General features: G+C 37.1%; 1 protein-coding gene across 3 annotated transcripts in view; it reads left to right on the top strand.

Moving 5' to 3' along the window:
- Positions 1–22,102, top strand: part of LOC105490456 (collagen type IV alpha 5 chain) — a 271,513-nt gene that overhangs the window by 203,229 nt on the left and 46,182 nt on the right. For all 3 annotated transcript variants that reach the window (XR_011618460.1, XM_011756104.3, XM_024795626.2), the window contains one exon: positions 18,809–18,935. Coding sequence is in view for 2 of the 3 variants with exons in the window: in XM_011756104.3 (XP_011754406.2) it covers positions 18,809–18,935 (127 nt within the window). In the remaining variant the exon portion in view is untranslated. The remainder of the gene's footprint in view (positions 1–18,808; positions 18,936–22,102) is intronic.

Raw genomic sequence — 22,102 nt, 5'->3', positions numbered from 1 at the left:
ATCTCTGATTTGTAGTTGAATGGTCTTTGACAAGGGTGCTCAATGGGGAAAGGTGTTCAACAAATGGGTGCTGGGTAAAATGAATGTCCATATGCAGAAGAATGAAGTTGAACCCTTTCCTTACATCATATATAAAATTAATTCAAAAAGCATTGAAGACCTAAATGTAAGACCTAAAACTATAAAACTCTTAGAAAAAAACATGGGGCAACATGCCTCATGATTTTAGATTTTTTTCAATGATTTATTGGATATGACACCGAAATCACAGGCAACAACAAAAAAAAAACAGATAAATTGGACAACATCAAAATTATAAACTCGTGCATCCAAGAACACTACTAATAGAGTGAAAAGGCAACTCATGGGATGGAAGAAAATGTTTGTAAATTGTATATCTGGTGAAAAGATTAATTTCCAGAATTTTAAAAAGAACTCTTACAAGTCTATAACAAAAGCCATCAAACAACCCAATTCAGAAATAAGCAAATGACTTGAATAGACCTTTCTCCAAAGATGCTATACAAATGGCAAATTAGTACATTAGAAGATGGTTAACATCACTAATCATTAGGGAAATACAAATCAATTCCACAGTGAGATAACACTTCATAGCCATTAAGAAGGCTATTATATAAAAAACAGTAAATAACAAGTGTCGGTGAGGATCTGGAGAAGTTGGAACTCTTGTGTATTGCTAGTAGGAATGTAAAATTGTGCAGCCACTATGAAAAACAGTATGGCAGTTCTTCAAAAATTTAAACACAGAATTATCATATGATCTAGCGATTTCACTTCTGGAGATATATCTAACACAACTGAAAACAAAAATGGGGCCTAAACAGATGTTTTTGTAGCCATGCTTACAGCAACATCATTCACAAGTCAAAAGGTGGAAGCATCCCAAATGTCCATTAATAGAGGAATGTGTAATAAAATGTGGTATGCACATAGAATAGATATTATTTGACCTTAAAATGGAATAATATTCTGATACATACTACAACATGGATTAACTTTGAAGCCGTTATGCTAAGTGAAATAAGCCAGTTATAAAAAGACAAATATTACGTGACCCGAGTTATATGAGGTACCTAGAACAGTCAATTTCATACAGACAGAAAGTAGAATGGTAATTGCTTAGGTTTGGGGGAGGGGAAAATAAAGAGACATTGGCCAAAGGGTACAAACATTTGGTTAGTTATAAGATGAATAAACTCTAGGGATCAAAGGTACAGCATGGGCACTATAGTTTAAAATATGGTGTTGTATACTTGAAATTTGTTGAGAGTAGATCTTAATTGCTTTCACCACACACTGAAAAAAAAAAAAAAAAACTGTAACTAGGTGAAGTGCTAGATGTGGTAACTAATTTCATCGTGGATATAAGTATAAGGTTTCAGTTTGGGATGATAAAAAAAATTCTGGAGATGTATGGTGGTGATGGTTGCAAAACAGTGTGAATGTTGTTTATGCCACAGAACTATACCCTTAAAAATAATTTAAAAGGTAAGATTTATGTTTTGTATATTTTGATACAATAAAAAGCCACACAAAATGAAAATATTAATTAGCTTGATTTAATCATTTCACAATGTATATATGTATCATAGCATCACATTATACTCTATAAATGTATATAGTTTTTATCAGTTAAAAATAAAATATTTTTAAGTGAAAAAATGAACAAAGGAATTGAATAGCTATTTCTCCAAGAAAGATGTACAAATGGCCAATATGTACATGAAAAGGTGTTTAACCTCATTAGTCATTATGAAAATGCAAAAGAAAACCACATGGAGATACCACTTCACACTTACTTGAGTAGGCATAATAAAGAGAGAAAATAACAAATGTTGGCAAGGATGTGAAGAAATTGGAACCCTTTTGCATTGCCAGTGGTAATGTAAAATGATGCAGCTTCTGTGAAAAAATATTTGACAGTGCCTCAGAAAGTTAAATAAAGAGTTATATGACACAGCAATTCCACTCCTAGGTATTTTCCCAAGAGAAATGAAGCTGTATTTCTGCACAGAAACTTGTACATGAATGTTCACAGCAGCCAAAAAGTGAAGAAAACTCAAAATACAAGAATGGCTAAACAAAGTGTGCTATCCCAGAGAAAATTGAGGAGAGTGAGGATCATCATGGTGGACAGGAGACAGGACTAGATCGCAGCTCCAACTTGGACAGACAGAGCAGCATACAGAGGCATGCATTGTGAATTTAGTTCCAGATCAACTGCAACAACAAACCAGTAATCACAAGAGGATGCGCAGCCCCTCTGAAGGAAGTGGACTTCTCTTGCAGGACCCGGGAGACACCCCAAATACTGTGAGTGCCCCAAATACAGAAGTGGAAAGTAGAGATCCTTCTCTCCCAAATACACACCCCAACTGGAGAAACTGGAGGTCTGTTCATGGGAGAAGTTTCTGACCTCACCTGGAGCTGAGTCCATTTAGAGAGCCGAGTGAAATACAGGGGTAAAGGAAGTAGCAGGAAAGGCCCTGGGAGCTTGCTGGGTCACCAAGCAGGCCATTCCTGCCTGGCACCACAGGGATCCATCGGGAGGGCAGTCAGAGGAGTGGAGGAAAGCACCATAGGGAGAAGGAAGCCTCCAGCTGAACTTTGTAACAATTTGAACCAGTGAGAAGCCTCCTGGCCAGAACTCGGGGGAGGGCATGAATCCAGTGTGCAGACTCCACAGATGGGGGAAAAACCAAGCCCTTTTCTTTTGCAACTTGGAGGCAGGTTGCCTGGGGCAAGTTCTCAAGCCCTGCTCACCCACCACCTGGAAACAGACTTGGGGCTGTTAATAGGGGCACAGTGGTAGTAAGATCTGTCCTTTGATGTGTGTGGGAGCTGGGTGAGGCCTGTGACTGCTGGTTTTCACCCACTTCTCTGACAACCTGCATGACTCAGCAGAGGCAGCCATAATTCTCCTAGGTACACAACCCCATTGACCTGGGAACCTCACCTCCATCCCCCACAGCAGCCACAACAACACCTGCCCAAGGAAGGTCTGAGCTCAGAGGTCCCTAGCCCTGCCCCCAACTGTTGGGCCTTCTGTATCCACCCTAGTAGCTGAAAACAAAGGGCATAAAATCTTGAGAGTTCTAGGACCCCACCTACCTCTGGTTCCTCTCCATACTACCACAGCTGATGCTCTAGCCAACCAGCCCCAAAACAGAGCATTAAACCACCAAAGATAAGAACCCTCACAGAGCACATTTCACCCCCTGCCAGCTCCACTGGAACAGGTTCTCATACCCATGGCTGAGAGACCATAGATGGTTCACATCACAGGACTTTGTGCAGACAATTCTCAGTACCAGCCGAGAGCTGGATAGACTTTCTGGGTGGTTAAACCAAGAAGAGAGACAACAGTCACTGCAGTGCCACTCACAGAAAGCCACATCCATAGGAAAAGGGGGAGAGCACTACATCAAGGGAACATCCCATGGGACAAAAAGATCTGAACAGCCTTCAGCTCTAGACCTACCCTATTACAGAGCCTACCCAAATGAGAAGGAACCAGAAAAACAACTCCGGTAATATGAAAAAACAAGGCTCTTTAACACCCTGCGTCCCCCCCCCAAAAAAAAGTCACACTAGTTCACCAATAATGGACCCAAACCAAGAAGAAATCCCTGATTTACCTGAAAAAGAATTCAGGAGGTTACTTATTAAGCTAATCAGGGAGGCACCAGAGAAAGGTGAAGCCAGTGTAAGGAAATCCAAAAAATGATACAACAGGTGAAGGGAGAAATATTCAAGGAAATAGATAGCATAAATAAAAACAATCAAAACTTCAGGAAACAATGAACACACTTATAGAAATGCAAAATGCTCTGGAAAGTCTCAGCAATAGAACTGAACAAGTAGAAGAAATAAATTCAGAGCTCAAAGACAAGGTCTTCAAATTAACCCAAATCCAACAAAGACAAAGAAAAAAGAATAAGAAAATATAAACAAAGCCTCCAAGAAGTCTGGGATTATGTTAAGCAACCAAACCTAAGAATAATTGGTGTTTCTGAGGAAGAAAATAAATCTAAAAGTTTGGAAAACATATTTGGGGAATAATTAAAGAAAACTTCCCCAGCCTTGCTAGAGACCTAAACATTCAAATACAAGAAGCACAAATAACACCTGGGAAATTCATCACAGAACAATCATTGCCCAGGGACATTGTCATCAGGTTATCTAAAGATAAGATGAAGGAAAGAATCTTAAGAGCTGTGAGACAAAAGCACCAGGTAACCTATAAAGGAAAACCTATCAGATCAGCAGCAGAATTCTCAGCAGAAACCCTACAAGCTCAAAGGGATTGGGGCCCTATCTTCAGCCTCCTCAAACAAAACAATTATCAGCCAAGAATTTTGTATCCAGTGAAACTAAGCATCATATATTAAGGAAAGATACAGTCGTTGTCACACAAACAAATGTTGAGAGAATTCGCCACTACCAAGCCACCACAACAAGAACTGAGGGAAGGAGCTCTAAAACTTGAAACAAATCCTGGAAACACATCAAAACAGAACCTCTTTAAAGCATAGATCACACAGGACCTACAAAACAAAACTACAGGTTAAAAGGCCAAAATAAAAACCCCAAAAATACCAAGGTACACAGGCAACAAATAGCATGATGAATGCAATGGTACCTCACATCTGAATACTAACATTGAGTGTAAATGGCCTAAATGCTCTACTTAAAAGATACAGAACTGCAGAATGGATAAGAACTCACCAACCAATGATCTGCTGCCTTCAGGAGACTCACCTAACACATAAGGACTCACATAAACTTAAAGTAAAGGGGTGGAAAAAAAGCCTTTCATGCAAATAGACACCAAAAGCAAGCAAGAGTAGCTATTGTTATATCAGACAAAATAAACTATAGCAACAACAGTTAAAAGAGGCAAAGAGGGACATTATATAATTCTAAAGGGCCTTGTCCAACAGGAAAATATCACAATCCTAAATACATATGCACCTAACACTGGAGCTCCCAAATTTATAAAACAATTACTAATGGACCTAAGAAATGAGATAGACAGCAACACAATAATATTGAGGGACTTCAGTCCTCCACTGACAACACTAGACAGGTCATCAAAACAGAAAGTCAACAAAGAAACAATAGATTTAAACTATACCTTGGAACAAATGGACTTAACAGATACATACAGAACATTCCATCCAACAACCACAGAATACACATTCTATTCAAAAAGTCCATGAACTTTCTCCAAGATAGACCATATGATAGGCCATAAAACAAGCCTCAATAAATTGAAGAAAATTGAAATCATGTCAAGCACTCTCAGACCACAGTGGAATAAAACTGGAAATCAAATCCAAAAGGAACCTGCAAATACATGGACTTTAAATGACTTCCTCTTGGGCCGGGCATGGTGGCTCATGCCTGTAATCCCAGCACTTTGAGAGGCCAACTTGGGCGGATCACCTGAGGTCAGGAGTTTGAGACCAGCCTGGCCAACATGGTGAAACCTTGTGTCTACTAAAAATACAAAAAAATAGCTGGGCATGGTGGCAGGTGCCTGTAATCCCAGCTACTCAGGAGGCCAAGGCAGGAGAATCGCTTGAACCTGGGAGGCGGAGGTTGCAGTGAGCCGAGATTATGCCACTGCACTCCAGCCTGAGTGACAGAACAAGACTCCATCTTCAAGAAAAAAAAAGAAAAAGAAAAAGAAAAGAAACCTGCTCCTAAATGAGCATTGGGTCAAAAACGAAATCAAGATGGAAATTGAAAAATTATTTGAACTGAAAGATAATAATGATATAACCGATCAAAACCTTTGGGATACAGCAAAGGTGGTGCAAACAGGAAAGTTCTTAGCCCTAAATGCCTACATCAAAAAGACTGAAAGAGCACAAACTGACATTCTAAGGTCACACCACAAGGAACTAGAGAAACAAGAGCAAATCAAACCCAAACCCAGCAGAAGAAAGGAAATCACCAAGATCAGAACTAAATGAAATTGAAACAAACAAAAAAAATTACAAAAGATAAATGAAACAAATAGCTGGTTCTTTGAAAAGATAAATAAAATTGATAGACCATTAGCAAGATTAACCAAGAAAAGAAGAGAGAAAATCCAAAGAACCTCATGAAGAAATGACACAGGAGATATTACAACTGACACCACTGAAATATTATTCAAGGCTACTATGAACACCTTTATGCACATAAACTACAAAACCTAGGAGAGATGACTGAATTCCTGGAAAAATAAAACCCTCCCATCTTAAATCAGGAAGAATGAGAGATACCCTGAACATACCAATAACAAGCCGCAAGATTGAAATGGTAATTAAAAAATTACCAACAAAAAAAGTCTAGGACCAGATGAATTCACAACAGAATTCTACCAGACATTCAAAGAAGAATTGGTACCAGTACTTTTGACACTATTCCACAAGATAGAGAAAGAAGGAGCCCTCCCTAATTCATTTTAGGAGGCCAGCATCAGCCTAATACCGAAACCAAAAAAGAAAACTGCAGACCGATATCCTTGATTAACATCGATGCTAAAATCCTTGACAAAATACCAGTTAACTGAATCCAACAACATATCAAAAAGATAATCCACCATGATCAAATGGGTTTCATACCAAGGATGCAGTGATGGTTTAACATACGTAAGTCAACAGATGTGATATACCGCATAAACAGAATTAAAAACAAAAGTCACATGATCATCTCTATAGATGCAGAACAAACATTCAACAAAATTCAGCATCACTTTACGATTAAAACTCTCAGCAAAATCGGCATACAAGGGACATACCTCAATGTAGTAAAAGCTGTCTATGACAAACCCACAGCCAACATAATAGCGAATGGGGAAAAGTTGAAAGCATTCCATCTGAGAACTGGAACAAGACAAGGATTCCCACTCTCACCACTCCTCTTCAACATAGTAGTGGAAGTCCTAGCCAGAACAACCAGACAAGAGAAAGAAAAAAAGGACATCCAATCGGTAAAGAGGAAGTCAAACTGTCACTGTTTGCTGACAATATGATAGTTTACCTTGAAAACCCTAAATACTCCTCCAGAAAGCTGCTAGAACTGATAAAAGAATTCAACAAAGTTTCCGGATACAAGATTAATATACACAAATCAGTAGCTCTTCTTTACACCAACAGTGACCAAGCAGAGAATCAAATCAAGAACTCAACCCCTTTTACAATAGCTGCAAAAAATAAAATAAAATAAAATACTTAGGAATACACCTAACCAAGGAGGCGAAAGACTGCTCTACAAGGAAAACTACAAAACACTGCTGAAAGAAATCATAGACGACACAAACAAATGGAAACACATCCAATGCTCATGGATGGGTAGAATCAGTATTGTGAAAATGACCATACTGCCAAAAGAGTCTACAAATTGGACGCAATCCCCATCAAAATACCACCATTGTTCTTCACAGAATTAGACAAAAACAATGGTAAACTTCATTTGGAACCAAAAAAGTGCTCGCATAGCCAAAGCAAGACTAAGCAAAAGGAACAAATCTGGAGGCATCACACTACCTGAGTTCAAACTATACTGTTAAGGCCGTAGTCACCAAAACAGCATGGTACTGGTATAAAAACAGGCACATAGACCAATGGAACAGAATAGGCAACCCAGAAATGAACCAAAATACTTACAACCAACTGATCTTAGATAAAGCAAACAAAAACATAAAGTGGGGAAATGACACCCTTTCCAACAAATGGTGCTGGGTTAATTGACTAGCCACATGTAGGAGAATGAAACTGGATTCTCATCTCTCACCTTATACAAAAATCAACTCAAGATGGATTAATGACTTAAATCTAAGACCTGAAACTATAAAAAATCTAGAAGATATCATTGGAAAAATCCTTCTAGACATTGGCTCAGGCAAGGATTTTATGACCAAGAGCCCAAAAACAAATGCAATAAAAACAAGATAAATAATTGGGACTTAATTTAACGAGCTTTTGCACAGCAAAAGGAGCAGTCAGCAGAATAAACAGACAACCCACAGACTGGGAGAAAATCTTCACAATCTACACATCTGACAAAGGACTAATATCCAGAATCTACAACTAACTCAAACAAATCGGTAAGAAAAAAAACAAACAAAGAATCCCATCAAAAAGTGGGCTAAGGACATGAATAGACAATTCTCAAAAGAAGATATACAAATGGCCAACAAACATATGAAAAAATGCTCAACATCACTAATGATCAGGGAACTGCAAATCAAAACCACAATACAACACCACTTTACTCCTGCAAGAATGGCCATAATCAAAAAATCAAAAAACAGTAGATCTTGGTGTGGATGTGGTGATCAGGGAACACTTCTACACTGCTGGTGGGAATGTAAACTAGTACAGCTACTCTGGAAAATAGTGTGGAGATTCTTAAAGAACTGAAAGTAGAACTACCATTTGATCCAGCAATCCCACTATTGGGTATCTACTCAGAGGAAAAGAAGTCATTATACAAAAAAATATATATATTTGCACACGAATGTTTATAGTAACACAATTCGCAATTGCAAAATCATGGAACCAACCCAAATGCCCATCAATCAAAGAACTGGTAAACTGTGGTATATATATATACAATGGAATACTACTCAGCCATCAAAAGGAAAAAATTAACAGCATTTGCAGCGACCTGGATTAGATTGGAGACTATCATTCTAATGAAGTAATTCAGGAATGGAAAACCAAACATCGTATGTTCTCCCTGATGTGTGGGAGCTAAGCTTTGGGGATGCAAAGGAATAAGAATGATACAGTGGACTTTGGGGACTTGTGAGGAAGGGTGAGAGGAGGGGCAAGGGATAAAAGACTACAAATATGGTGCAGTGTATACTGCTTGGGTGATGGGTACACCAAAATCTCACAAATCACCACTAAAGAACTTACTCATGTAACCAAATACCACCTGTACCCCAATAACTTATGGAAAAATGTAAAAAACAAGCAAACAAAAACCAAAGTGTGCTATCCCATGCAATGGAATATCATTTGACAATTTTAAAAAATGGCGTACTGATACATGGTGTAAAATGGGTGAACCTTGAAAACATTATGCTAAGTGAAATAAGCAAGGCACAAAATAACCGTGTATCATATGGTTTCATTTATATGAAATGTCCAGAATAGGCAAATCTGTATAAAGAGAAGGCAAATTAGGTTTTGCTAGGGCTTGGAGGGAGTGAGAATGAGGAATGACTGCTAATGTGTACAGTTTCCTCTAGGGGGAAATGGAAAATTTTCTAAAATTACATTGTGATGATTGTTGGACAATCCTATGAAGATACTGAAAACACTGAATTGTACACTTTAAGTGGATGAATTGTATGGTATATAAATTATATCTCAATAAAGTTATTTTAAAACAATGCACATTATTGAAAATCTACAAAGTTTCTACTAATAACATGTAATGTTTTTAGTTGTCTTTAAATTACTGTCTTTATTTTAGGATGTTTTTTAGTTCTAGAATCTTGAGATTTGATGAACAAATGGGTGTTATTTTCCTCACAATTAACTTTGGACACATTTTAAGTAATTGTATGTGCTGTGATTACTAGAACTACACATGCTGTGCTAGTATGGAATAGCATGATTTATGAATCATTTTTTCTTTAATATTTCTTTAATATTTTGAGCCACTTGTCGGCTCATTGGGCTGATGTTTGGAGCAATTTGCTATTATGCCTACCTTGGGTGGTAAAAGATAGTATAGAGCTCATTGTCTTTTAAGTTTTGTTCATATTCTTTTTCTCTAAGTTCATCATTACCTTAGACATACTGCTATTGAATTTCATGTGGTGGCTTTGGCCTGCTCAGGCATCCTTGAGCCATTATTTATCAGATTGTTACTGTTAGCTTAATATTTCACTACTTGGAAGAACTAAATAACATGCAAATTTGAAGGTCTTACTGTATAATTCCTTTTCTAGATAATTAAAATGTTAATAGTTGCTCAATGGATCTAAAGCTTCAGTTATGCACAATGAGTAAGTTTTACAGATCTGTTATACAATATGGTGCCTACAGTTAACAGTACAGTATTGTTCACCTTAAAATATGTTAAGGGGGGGAGCAAGATGGCCGAATAGGAACAGCTCCAGTCTCCAACTCCCAGCGCGAGCGACACAGAAGACCGGTGATTTCTGCATTTTCAACTGAGCCTCTGCTGCTGATACCCAGGCAAACAGGGTCTGGAGTGGACCTCAAGCAATCTCCAACAGACCTACAGCTGAGGGTCCTGACTGTTAGAAGGAAAACTATCAAACAGGAAGGACACCTACACCAAAACCCCATCAGTACATCACCATCATCAAAGACCAGAGGCAGATAAAACCACAAAGATGGGGAAAAAGCAGGGCAGAAAAGCTGGAAATTCCAAAAATAAGAGCGCATCTCCCCCGGCAAAGGAGCGCAGCTCATCGCCAGCAACGGATCAAAGCTGGACGGAGAATGACTTTGACGAGATGAGAGAAGAAGGCTTCAGTCCATCAAATTTCTCAGAGCTGAAGGAGGAATTACGTACCCAGTGCAAAGAAACTAAAAATCTTGAAAAAAAAGTGGAAGAATTGATGGCTAGAGTAATTAATGCAGAGAAGGTCATAAACGAAATGAAAGAGATGAAAACCATGACACGAGAAATACGTGACAAATGCACAAGCTTCAGTAACCGACTCGATCAACTGGAAGAAAGAGTATCTGCGATTGAGGATCAAATGAATGAAATGAAGCGAGAAGAGAAACCAAAAGAAAAAAGAAGAAAAAGAAATGAACAAAGCCTGCAAGAAGTATGGGATTATGTAAAAAGACCAAATCTACGTCTGATTGGGGTGCCTGAAAGTGAGGGGGAAAATGGAACCAAGTTGGAAAACACTCTTCAGGATATCATCCAGGAGAACTTCCCCAACCTAGTAGGGCAGGCCAACATTCACATCCAGGAAATACAGAGAACGCCACAAAGATACTCCTCGAGAAGAGCAACTCCAAGACACATAATTGCCAGATTCACCAAAGTTGAAATGAAGGAAAAAATCTTAAGGGCAGCCAGAGAGAAAGGTCGGGTTACCCACAAAGGGAAGCCCATCAGACTCACAGCAGATCTCTCGGCAGAAACTCTCCAAGCCAGAAGAGAGTGGGGGCCAATATTCAACATTCTTAAAGAAAAGAATTTTAAACCCAGAATTTCATATCCAGCCAAACTAAGTTTCATAAGTGAAGGAGAAATACAATCCTTTAGAGATAAGCAAATGCTTAGAGATTTTGTCACCACTAGGCCTGCCTTACAAGAGACCCTGAAGGAAGCACTAAACATGGAAAGGAACAACCGGTACCAGCCATTGCAAAAACATGCCAAAATGTAAAGACCATCGAGGCTAGGAAGAAACTGCATCAACTAACGAGCAAAATAACCAGTTAATATCATAATGGCAGGATCAAGTTCACACATAACAATCTTAACCTTAAATGTAAATGGACTAAATGCTCCAATTAAAAGACACAGACTGGCAAACTGGATAAAGAGTCAAGACCCATCAGTCTGCTGTATTCAGGAGACCCATCTCACACGCAGAGACATACATAGGCTCAAAATAAAGGGATGGAGGCAGATTTACCAAGCAAATGGAGAACAAAAAAAAGCGGGGGTTGCAATACTAGTCTCTGATAAAACAGACTTTAAACCATCAAAGATCAAAAGAGACAAAGAAGGCCATTACATAATGGTAAAGGGATCAATTCAACAGGAAGAGCTAACTATCCTAAATATATATGCACCCAATACAGGAGCACCCAGATTCATAAAGCAAGTCCTTAGAGACTTACAAAGAGACTTAGACTCCCATACAATAATAATGGGAGACTTCAACACTCCACTGTCAACATTAGACAGATCAACGAGACAGAAAGTTAACAAGGATATCCAGGAATTGAACTCATCTCTGCAGCAAGCAGACCTAATAGACATCTATAGAACTCTCCACCCCAAATCAACAGAATATACATTCTTCTCAGCACCACATCGTACTTACTCCAAAATCGACCACGTAATTGGAAGTAAAGCACTCCTCAGCAAATGTACAAGAACAGAAATTATAACAAACTGTCTCTCAGACCACAGTGCAATCAAACTAGAATTCAGGACTAAGAAACTCAATCAAAACCGCTCAACTACATGGAAACTGAACAACCTGCTCCTGAATGACTACTGGGTACATAACGAAATGAAGGCAGAAATAAAGATGTTCTTTGAAACCAATGAGAACAAAGATACAACATACCAGAATCTCTGGGACACATTTAAAGCAGTGTGTAGAGGGAAATTTATAGCACTAAATGCCCACAAGAGAAAGCAGGAAAGATCTAAAATTGACACTCTAACATCACAATTAAAAGAACTAGAGAAGCAAGAGCAAACACATTCGAAAGCTAGCAGAAGGCTAGAAATAACTAAGATCAGAGCAGAACTGAAGGAGATAGAGACACAAAAAACTCTCCAAAAAATCAATGAATCCAGGAGTTGGTTTTTGGAAAAGATCAACAAAATTGACAGACCACTAGCAAGACTAATAAAGAAGAAAAGAGAGAAGAATCAAATAGACGCAATTAAAAATGATAAAGGGGATATCACCACCGACCCCACAGAAATACAAACTACCATCAGAGAATACTATAAACACCTCTACGCAAATAAACTGGAAAATCTAGAAGAAATGGATAATTTCCTGGACACTTACACTCTTCCAAGACTAAACCAGGAAGAAGTTGAATCCCTGAATAGACCAGTAGCAGGCTCTGAAATTGAGGCAATAATTAATAGCCTACCAACCAAAAAAAGTCCAGGACCAGATGGATTCACAGCTGAATTCTACCAGAGGTACAAGGAGGAGTTGGTACCATTCCTTCTGAAACTATTCCAATCAATAGAAAAAGAGGGAATCCTCCCTAACTCATTTTATGAGGCCAACATCATCCTGATACCAAAGCCTGGCAGAGACACAACAAAAAAAGAGAATTTTAGACCAATATCCCTGATGAACATCGATGCAAAAATCCTCAATAAAATACTGGCAAACCGGATTCAGCAACACATCAAAAAGCTTATCCACCATGATCAAGTGGGCTTCATCCCTGGGATGCAAGGCTGGTTCAACATTCGCAAATCAATAAACATAATCCAGCATATAAACAGAACCAAAGACAAGAACCACATGATTATCTCAATTGATGCAGAAAAGGCTTTTGACAAAATTCAACAGCCCTTCATGCTAAAAACGCTCAATAAATTTGGTATTGATGGAACGTACCTCAAAATAATAAGAGCTATTTATGACAAACCCACAGCCAATATCATACTGAATGGGCAAAAACTGGAAAAATTCCCTTTGAAAACTGGCACAAGACAGGGATGCCCTCTCTCACCACTCCTATTCAACATAGTGTTGGAAGTTCTGGCTAGGGCAATTAGGCAAGAGAAAGAAATCAAGGGTATTCAGTTAGGAAAAGAAGAAGTCAAATTGTCCCTCTTTGCAGATGACATGATTGTATATTTAGAAAACCCCATTGTCTCAGCCCAAAATCTCCTTAAGCTGATAAGCAACTTCAGCAAAGTCTCAGGATACAAAATTAATGTGCAAAAATCACAAGCATTCTTATACACCAGTAACAGACAAACAGAGAGCCAAATCAGGAATGAACTTCCATTCACAATTGCTTCAAAGAGAATCAAATACCTAGGAATCCAACTTACAAGGGATGTAAAGGACCTCTTCAAGGAGAACTACAAACCACTGCTCAGTGAAATAAAAGAGGACACAAACAAATGGAAGAACATACCATGCTCATGGATAGGAAGAATCAATATCGTGAAAATGGCCATACTGCCCAAGGTAATTTATAGATTCAATGCCATCCCCATCAAGCTACCAATGAGTTTCTTCACAGAACTGGAAAAAACTGCTTTAAAGTTCATATGGAACCAAAAAAGAGCCCACATCTCCAAGACAATCCTAAGTCAAAAGAACAAAGCTAGAGGCATCACGCTACCTGACTTCAAACTATACTACAAGGCTACAGTAACCAAAACAGCATGGTACTGGTACCAAAACAGAGATATAGACCAATGGAACAGAACAGAGTCCTCAGAAATAATACCACACATCTACAGCCATCTGATCTTTGACAAACCTGAGAGAAACAAGAAATGGGGAAAGGATTCCCTATTTAATACATGGTGCTGGGAAAATTGGCTAGCCATAAGTAGAAAGCTGAAACTGGATCCTTTCCTTAATCCTTATACGAAAATGAATTCAAGATGGATTAGAGACTTAAATGTTAGACCTAATACCATAAAAATCCTAGAGGAAAACCTAGATAGTACCATTCAGGACATAGGCATGGGCAAAGACTTCATGTCTAAAACACCAAAAGCAACAGCAGCAAAAGCCAAAATTGACAAATGGGATCTCATTAAATTAAAGAGCTTCTGCACAGCAAAAGAAACTACCATCAGAGTGAACAGGCAACCTACAGAATGGGAGAAAATTTTTGCAATCTACTCATCTGACAAAGGGCTAATATCCAGAACCTACAAAGAACTCAAACAAATTTACAAAAAAAAAACAAACAACCCCATCAAAAAGTGGGCAAAGGATATGAACAGACATTTCTCAAAAGAAGACATTCATACAGCCAACAGACACATGAAAAAATGCTCATCATCACTGGCCATCAGAGAAATGCAAATCAAAACCACAATGAGATACCATCTCACACCAGTTAGAATGGCGATCATTAAAAAGTCAGGAAACAACAGGTGCTGGAGAGGATGTGGAGAAATAGGAACACTTTTACACTGTTGGTGGGATTGTAAACTAGTTCAACCATTATGGAAAACAGTATGGCGTTTCCTCAAGGATCTAGAACTAGATGTACCATATGACCCAGCCATCCCATTACTGGGTATATACCCAAAGGATTATAAATTATGCTGCTATAAAGACACATGCACACGTATGTTTATTGCAGCACTATTCACAATAGCAAAGACTTGGAATCAACCCAAATGTCCATCAGTGACAGATTGGATTAAGAAAATGTGGCACATATACACCATGGAATACTATGCAGCCATCAAAAAGGATGAGTTTGCGTCCTTTGTAGGGACATGGATGCAGCTGGAAACCATCATTCTTAGCAAACTATCACAAGAACAGAAAACCAAACACCGCATGTTCTCACTCATAGGTGGGAACTGAACAATGAGATCACTTGGACTCAGGAAGGGGAACATCACACACAGGGGCCTATCATGGGGAGGGGGTAGGGGGGAGGGATTGCATTGGGAGTTATACCTGATGTAAATGATGAGTTGATGGGTGCAGCACACCAACATGGCACAAGTATACATATGTTACAAACCTGCACGTTATGCACATGTACACTACAACTTAAAGTATAATAATAATAAATAAATTAAAAAATAAAATAAAATAAAATAAAATAAGTTAAGAGGATAGATTTCATGTTAAGTGCTCTTACCACAACCCCCCCCCCCCCACACAAGAACATGAAGAAATTTTTGGAGGTGATGGATATGTGTAGTACTTTGATTGTACTGATGGTATCATGGGTATATGCATATATCCGGACTCATAAGTGTGTATGCATTATGTGCGGTTTTATATATAGATTAACAAAGTTTTTAAAAAAGTATCTCTGCATGCACTTTTAAATTTCCCTCTGTTAATATTCTGGGTCTAAAATAGAACCTATTTATGGTTTTATTCATGGTCCTTAATCTCCAATTACAGATAATGTTGTAAAAACATTAACAATTATATGGGGACCATGACTTCCAAGTGATGGACTACTGTTGTAATATTCTTCTCGCCATAAAGCAAGATATGATATTTACTCTTTCTCCTCAAATATTTTCCATTTGTTGTCTTTTTTTTCCCCCAGTGGCAATGCTTCTTTAGTTTTACAATGGAGTGTAAGAACAAAAGTGTTTAGCTTTCTTACCAATAGATGTCTTCTATTTTGTAAAGTTTATTCTGAATTTTAGGTTATAGTATGGAATGGAGGAGAAGATGCTGTTACTAAGACATAGTAGAGATTGGCTATGATCCAAATACCATTAAATTACAATTTGAATCTTAACAACAAAGAAGATATCAAATTGACTCCTTTTTCTACGTGATACAACACAGTGACCTTGAAAGCAGTTTCAGGCTTGTCTTTCAGTGTTACTGTAGTCATTAGATAGTTTCACAATGGTAAATGTGACTTATTAGGTATGAGATATTTCATTTTCAGAATTATATCAAAGCTTGACATTAGAACAGATGTAGATATTTGCAGCTGTGTGTCCGAGTCATTAAAATAGCTTCTATCTAGAAGTGCAAGTAGATTTGAATTTTCCTTTCCCAGAGTGATTTGCAAGATTTGTGTCCAGTTTATAGATTTTCTGAGCACTGTCTTCTTTATCTCTTCTTGCTTACCTTTTTTGAAACTCATTGTTTTCCCTGCATGTATGTGAATAATAAAAGGCTAGATAAAACTTAAGCTAGCGAATGTCAGTGTTTTTTTCAGAAGCCCTAATAAAATATTTACTTTATTTTTAAAAGGTACTTGGTTTGAAGGAGTAGGACCATAAGAGTGATTACAGAAACGGTATTTGGGGGCAAGTGCTGGCTGAACTTAGAGATTGGGCTTAGAGTAGTCCCCCCTTACCATGGGGGATACATTCCAAGACTCCCCATTGGATGCCTGAACCTGTGGATAATACCTAACCTTTTATGTACTGTGTGTTTTTTTTCCATCTGGTAACAGACAGCTACTAAGTGACTCATAAACAGGTAGTGTTTATGGTGTGGATATGCTGGGCAAAGGAGTAGTTTAGGTTTCAAGAGGGATGGAATGGGACAACATGAGATTTTATCATGCTACTCAAAATGACATGCAATTCAAAACTTATAAGTTATTTATTTCTGGAATTTTCAATATTTTCACAACACAGGTAACAGAAACCATGGATTGCAAAACCATTCATAAGGAAGAATTTCTGTACTTTTAGAATTTATTGTACTTTAGTATCATAAATAATCCAGAGTTTGCCTTCTGCCTTTCAGATTTACCACTAGCAGAATATTGGAATTTTTTTCTTGTTTTTTTATTTTGGTACATATATTTAATGTGTTCACGAATAACAAAAAGAATCATGATAGTTTATTCAAAGGTTTCCCATGTAAACATCTAAGATGGGACCAATTCAATCCAAAATTTAATTGTATACCTATTATGTGCCTCAAAATGAACTAGATATTTGATTTACAAGGTTCAGAAAAAATATATATATTCCCAGCCCAAGATTCTTAATTTTTTAAAATAATAGTATGTAAGGAAAAAAAGACTTTAGTTTAAAAAGCTATTACCATAATGCAGAAACATGAGTCACAAATAGATCTGACTCACCTGCAAGTGTATGTACTAAGTGAGGAAGGAAGCATTCAGTAGGTGATGTTGAACACTAGCACTTTATTGTAAAGATCATGATCTTCATGAGCAAAGCAGTAAGCCCTGCAGTAGAGATTTAGTGTTAAGGTATGTGTTGCCATTGTTATTGGGAAAAACTTGTTTTAATTGTGAAAGTGGGTATGAATTCTTCTAAGGCTCTATTGGAAAAAAATGTAATGCAAATATTCATTGAGCAAAAATGGTTATACATATGTGAATTATCTCTTACCCAAAATAAACTTTCAGTGTAATTAAGGAGTTAAGACTTGCATATATGAAGCCATTGTAGACATGACAGAGTTAGAACCTACCCTAACCTCTTGGGGTAAACTCTCTTTGTCCAGGAATGCTTCATGGAAGAAATGGGATTTTTCTTTTCTTGTTAAGAGGAAGGGTCTCACTCTGTCATCCAGGCTGGCCTGCAGTGGCATGATCACGGCTCAATATAGCCTTGACCTCCTAGGCTCAAGCCATCCTCCTACCTCAGCCTCCTGAGTAGCTGGGACTACAGGCATGCACCACTGCACCCAGCTGATCTTTTAATTTTTTATAGAGACAGAGTCTCCCTTTGTTACCCAGGCTGGTCTTAAACTCCTGGGCTCAATCCTCCAGCCTTAGCTCCCCAAAGTGCTAGAGCCACAACACTCAGCCAGAAATGGGATTTTAGATGTCCACTGAAGAATTGATAGACTTCCTTATGTTACAGTGAAAATCACCTTTTTCAGTAGAACCTACTATAGCTTTTGGTTGACATGTGTACTGGAAGCAATGAATTGCATTATGGCACAGTAGGAATGGTAAACACAGGTTCTGAAGTCAGACTGTTTGACTCCAAATTCGGATTTCACCACTTACTAGCTCCATCACTATAACATGGGGATAATAACAGTATTGTTCTAATAGGGTTGTTAAGGATTAATGAGAATTAATTAGCATAATACATCTACATACTGTGTGAATAGTATGAACTATGTAGTCTGATTGACTACATAGCTGATTGTAGTCTGGTTCGAATCCCAGTTAAAAACCTTAGGCACTTGGCTTCTCAAGATTCAGTTTTCTCATTTATAAATGGAGATAATGAAGACTAACTCACAGGATTGTTGTAATGATTAAATGAAGCAATTTACATCAAGTACTTACTGGAGTGCCTGACATATAATAAAAGCTCTATAAATAATGTTATGTTCTTATACAATCTAAGCCATGTAGAGACTTCAATATTATCTTTTTATTCATGTTTTCAGGGTGAGCCTGGTCTGCCTGGATACCCAGGGAACCCTGGTATCAAAGGTTCTGTGGGAGATCCTGGTTTGCCTGGATTACCAGGAACCCCTGGAGCAAAAGGACAACCAGGCCTTCCTGGATTCCCAGGTAAAATTTCTTCTCTTAAATGCTTCCTTCTTTCCTTCCTTATCTACTCCAACCAGTATCACAGAGCAGCTTCTTATTTGGCAGACTTATATTTTATTTCCCAATCGAATACTGACTAGCAACATAATCTCAAACTCTCTCTTTACCTTTTCTTTGCCCAAATTTGTTTCTATATAAAATGAGGATGATTATTACTGACTCAGCAGGACAACATCCTGTGGACAGAGAGACTGTTTGGTGGAGCATTCTTCAATCTTTGACTGCTAGTCACAAATCACTTAAGAAGCCTTGCTATTTTTGTAGGTGATAATGTATACTTCCAAGCCTCCGCCTGCAGCTGATTCTCTTAGAAAGGTATGCCCAGGCACACAGCTGGTAGCGGTTGGTAGAACAATCATACAGTTCCTTCAAATGACAAGGATTGAGTCATTCAAGTAAGAGATAAGCACTATAGTCAATTATGTAGCCTGAACTAGATTATTATAGTACCTACTTGTTTAGGGTTGAATGTATTTTTCGTTTGTTTTTTGAATTACACAGTGGCATGGATGAATGAATCTTTCCTTTTTATTGAAGTGAAGCGTACATATAGTAAAGTACACTTAAGACTATAGATGAGTTTTTACCTAAGTATATATATCTTTGAATTTACCATATGTATCAAGATATAAAATAGTTTCTTCATCCCATGAAGTTTACCCGTGCCCCTACGCTCCCCAACCCTGAGGTAACTACTACTATGACTTCTATTACCATCAGTTAGTTTTGCATGTTATTGAAATTCATATAAATGAAATCATACAGTGATCCTTGTGTCTGGCTTTTTTCAGTCATCATTATATGTAAAAGATTCATTTATTTTGTTGCATGTGTCAGTAGTTTTTTCTTTATAATTGCTGTGCAATATTACATTGAAAAATGTACCACAGTCAATTACACATTCTCCTGTTGATGGACTTTTGGGTTGTTTCCAGTTTGGGACTATTATTTTTAAAAATACTATTAACATTCTTTTACATGTCTTTTGGTAAACATATGTATTGATTTCTCTTAGACAAAAACTTAGTAGTAGAAATACTGAATCACAGGGTAGGTGTACATTGAACTTTAGTAGATGCTGCCAAACAGTTTTCCAAAGTGGTTTTGTAAATTAGTTTCAACAGCAATGTATGAAGTGTCCAGTTCTCCAATTGCCCATGTCCTCACCATCACTGGGTAGTGTCGGTCTTAATTTTATCTGTTTTGATGAGTATGTGGAAGCATCTTACTGAGATTTGAATTTATGTATTCCTAATGAATAATAGTATTAATCACCTTTTTATTATACTATTGGCCATTTGGATAGCATCTTTTTGAAGTTTCTTCTCAAGTACTTTTGTTCATTTTTTATTGAATTGTCTCTCCTTTTTCAAATAGATTCAGAGCAGTTCTTTATATATTCAAGATATGAGTCTTTTGTCAGATACATATATTGCAGATCTGTTCTCTGTGTCTCAGATTTGCCTTTCCTAATGCTGTTGTGTAATGAACAAAAGCTGTTAATTTTAATAAAATCCAGTGTGTCAATCTTTCCTTTCACGGATAGTGATTTTTTTTTATCCAATACAATAAATATTTGTCCACTTGAGGTTATAGAAATAATCTCCTAATTTTTATAACATGTTTAATGTTTAAACTTTTATATTTGGCTTATGATCTATCTCAAATAAAAATATTTTTACCTTGTGAGGTAGGGATCAAGGTTCATTTTTTTTCCAACACAGTTATCCAATTGCTCTCTACTATTTTTTTTTTAAGAACCTAAACACATCCAATAAATTACAGTCACTCTTTTGTTAGAAAGCCAAATGCTATATCTATACTCTGTGTTCTGTTCCAATGGTTTATTTTCTATTGCTGCTTTAACACAACACTGAATTACTGTAAATTTATATTAAGCCTTGAAAAATGGTCGGTAAGTGCTAGAACTTTGTTTCAGTTTTTTAAAGCTTGTCTTGGCTATTCTAATTTTTTTTGCAGTGGAAATCAGTTTATCAATTTCCATTTAAAGTATCTGTAGGGATTTTTAAGTTTGCAATAACTCTCTAGGTAAGGTAGAGGAGAATTGATATTTTGACAGTATTCAACCTTCCAATAAAATGAACATGTTATCTCTCCATTTATGTAGGTATTGAGTTTAATTTAACAATATACTGCACTTTTTGTTTTGTAAATCTTGAACATATTTTATTAAATTTATCTCTGGAAATCTGATGCCTTCTGGTGACATTTAAATCGTATTGCTTTTCCCAGTTCATCATTATCTTTTTTCTAAACTCAGAGGGCAAATAATTGCTATTTTTCCATTAAACGTAGTATTAGTGCCAGGGTTTTGGTACATATATTTTATTAAATTAAGGAAATCCCTTTCTATTCCTACTATAATGAGAATTTTTATAAAGAATGGATGTAAGTTTTATCAAATTCTTTTTCTCAATGTACAGAGATGATAAGTGTTTTTTCTCCTTTGCTCTTGATATAGTGAATTACACTGATTGATATTTTATGTAAAAACAACCCTGTATTCTTGGGATAAACTCCAAGGTGGTCATACTGTATACATTATCTTTAAGTATTATTGGACTGGATTTGCTATTTTTAAAAAAATTATATACAGCCGTGAGAGATATTGGCCTATGATTTTCTTTTCTCATAGTGTCCTTGTCAGTGTTTAAGTATAGGGATTTGCTGGCCTCATGACCTGGGAAGTATTCCCTCTTTCTCGATTTTTTCTTTAAATGTTTCATAGAATTCACCAGTTAAGGAATCTGGATCTGTAGTTTTCTTTGTAGAAACCTTTTTAAATTACAGATTAGAAGTTTTTGTTATGTTACTATTCGGATGATTTATTTTTATGTCAGTTTAAATAAATTGTGTTTTTCAAGGAAATCGACCATTTCATCTAAATTGTCAAATTCAGTGGTAGAAAGTTGTTGATAGTATCCTTGTTTTGTCCCTTTAATTTCTGCAGAATGTGTACTGAAGTCTGCATTTCAACAATGTTTTGATATAAGTAATTTTAACTTTATTTCTTTATTTTGATCAAGCCGCCTAGGCATTCATTAACCTTTATTAATTGTTAAAAATTAACTTTTGTAAGTGATTTTCTCTACCGTTTGTTTTTTATT

Source organism: Macaca nemestrina, chromosome X, assembly GCF_043159975.1.
Source record: "Macaca nemestrina isolate mMacNem1 chromosome X, mMacNem.hap1, whole genome shotgun sequence".
Lineage (NCBI taxonomy): Eukaryota > Metazoa > Chordata > Mammalia > Primates > Cercopithecidae > Macaca > Macaca nemestrina.
This window is presented reverse-complemented; position numbering and strand designations above follow the sequence as displayed.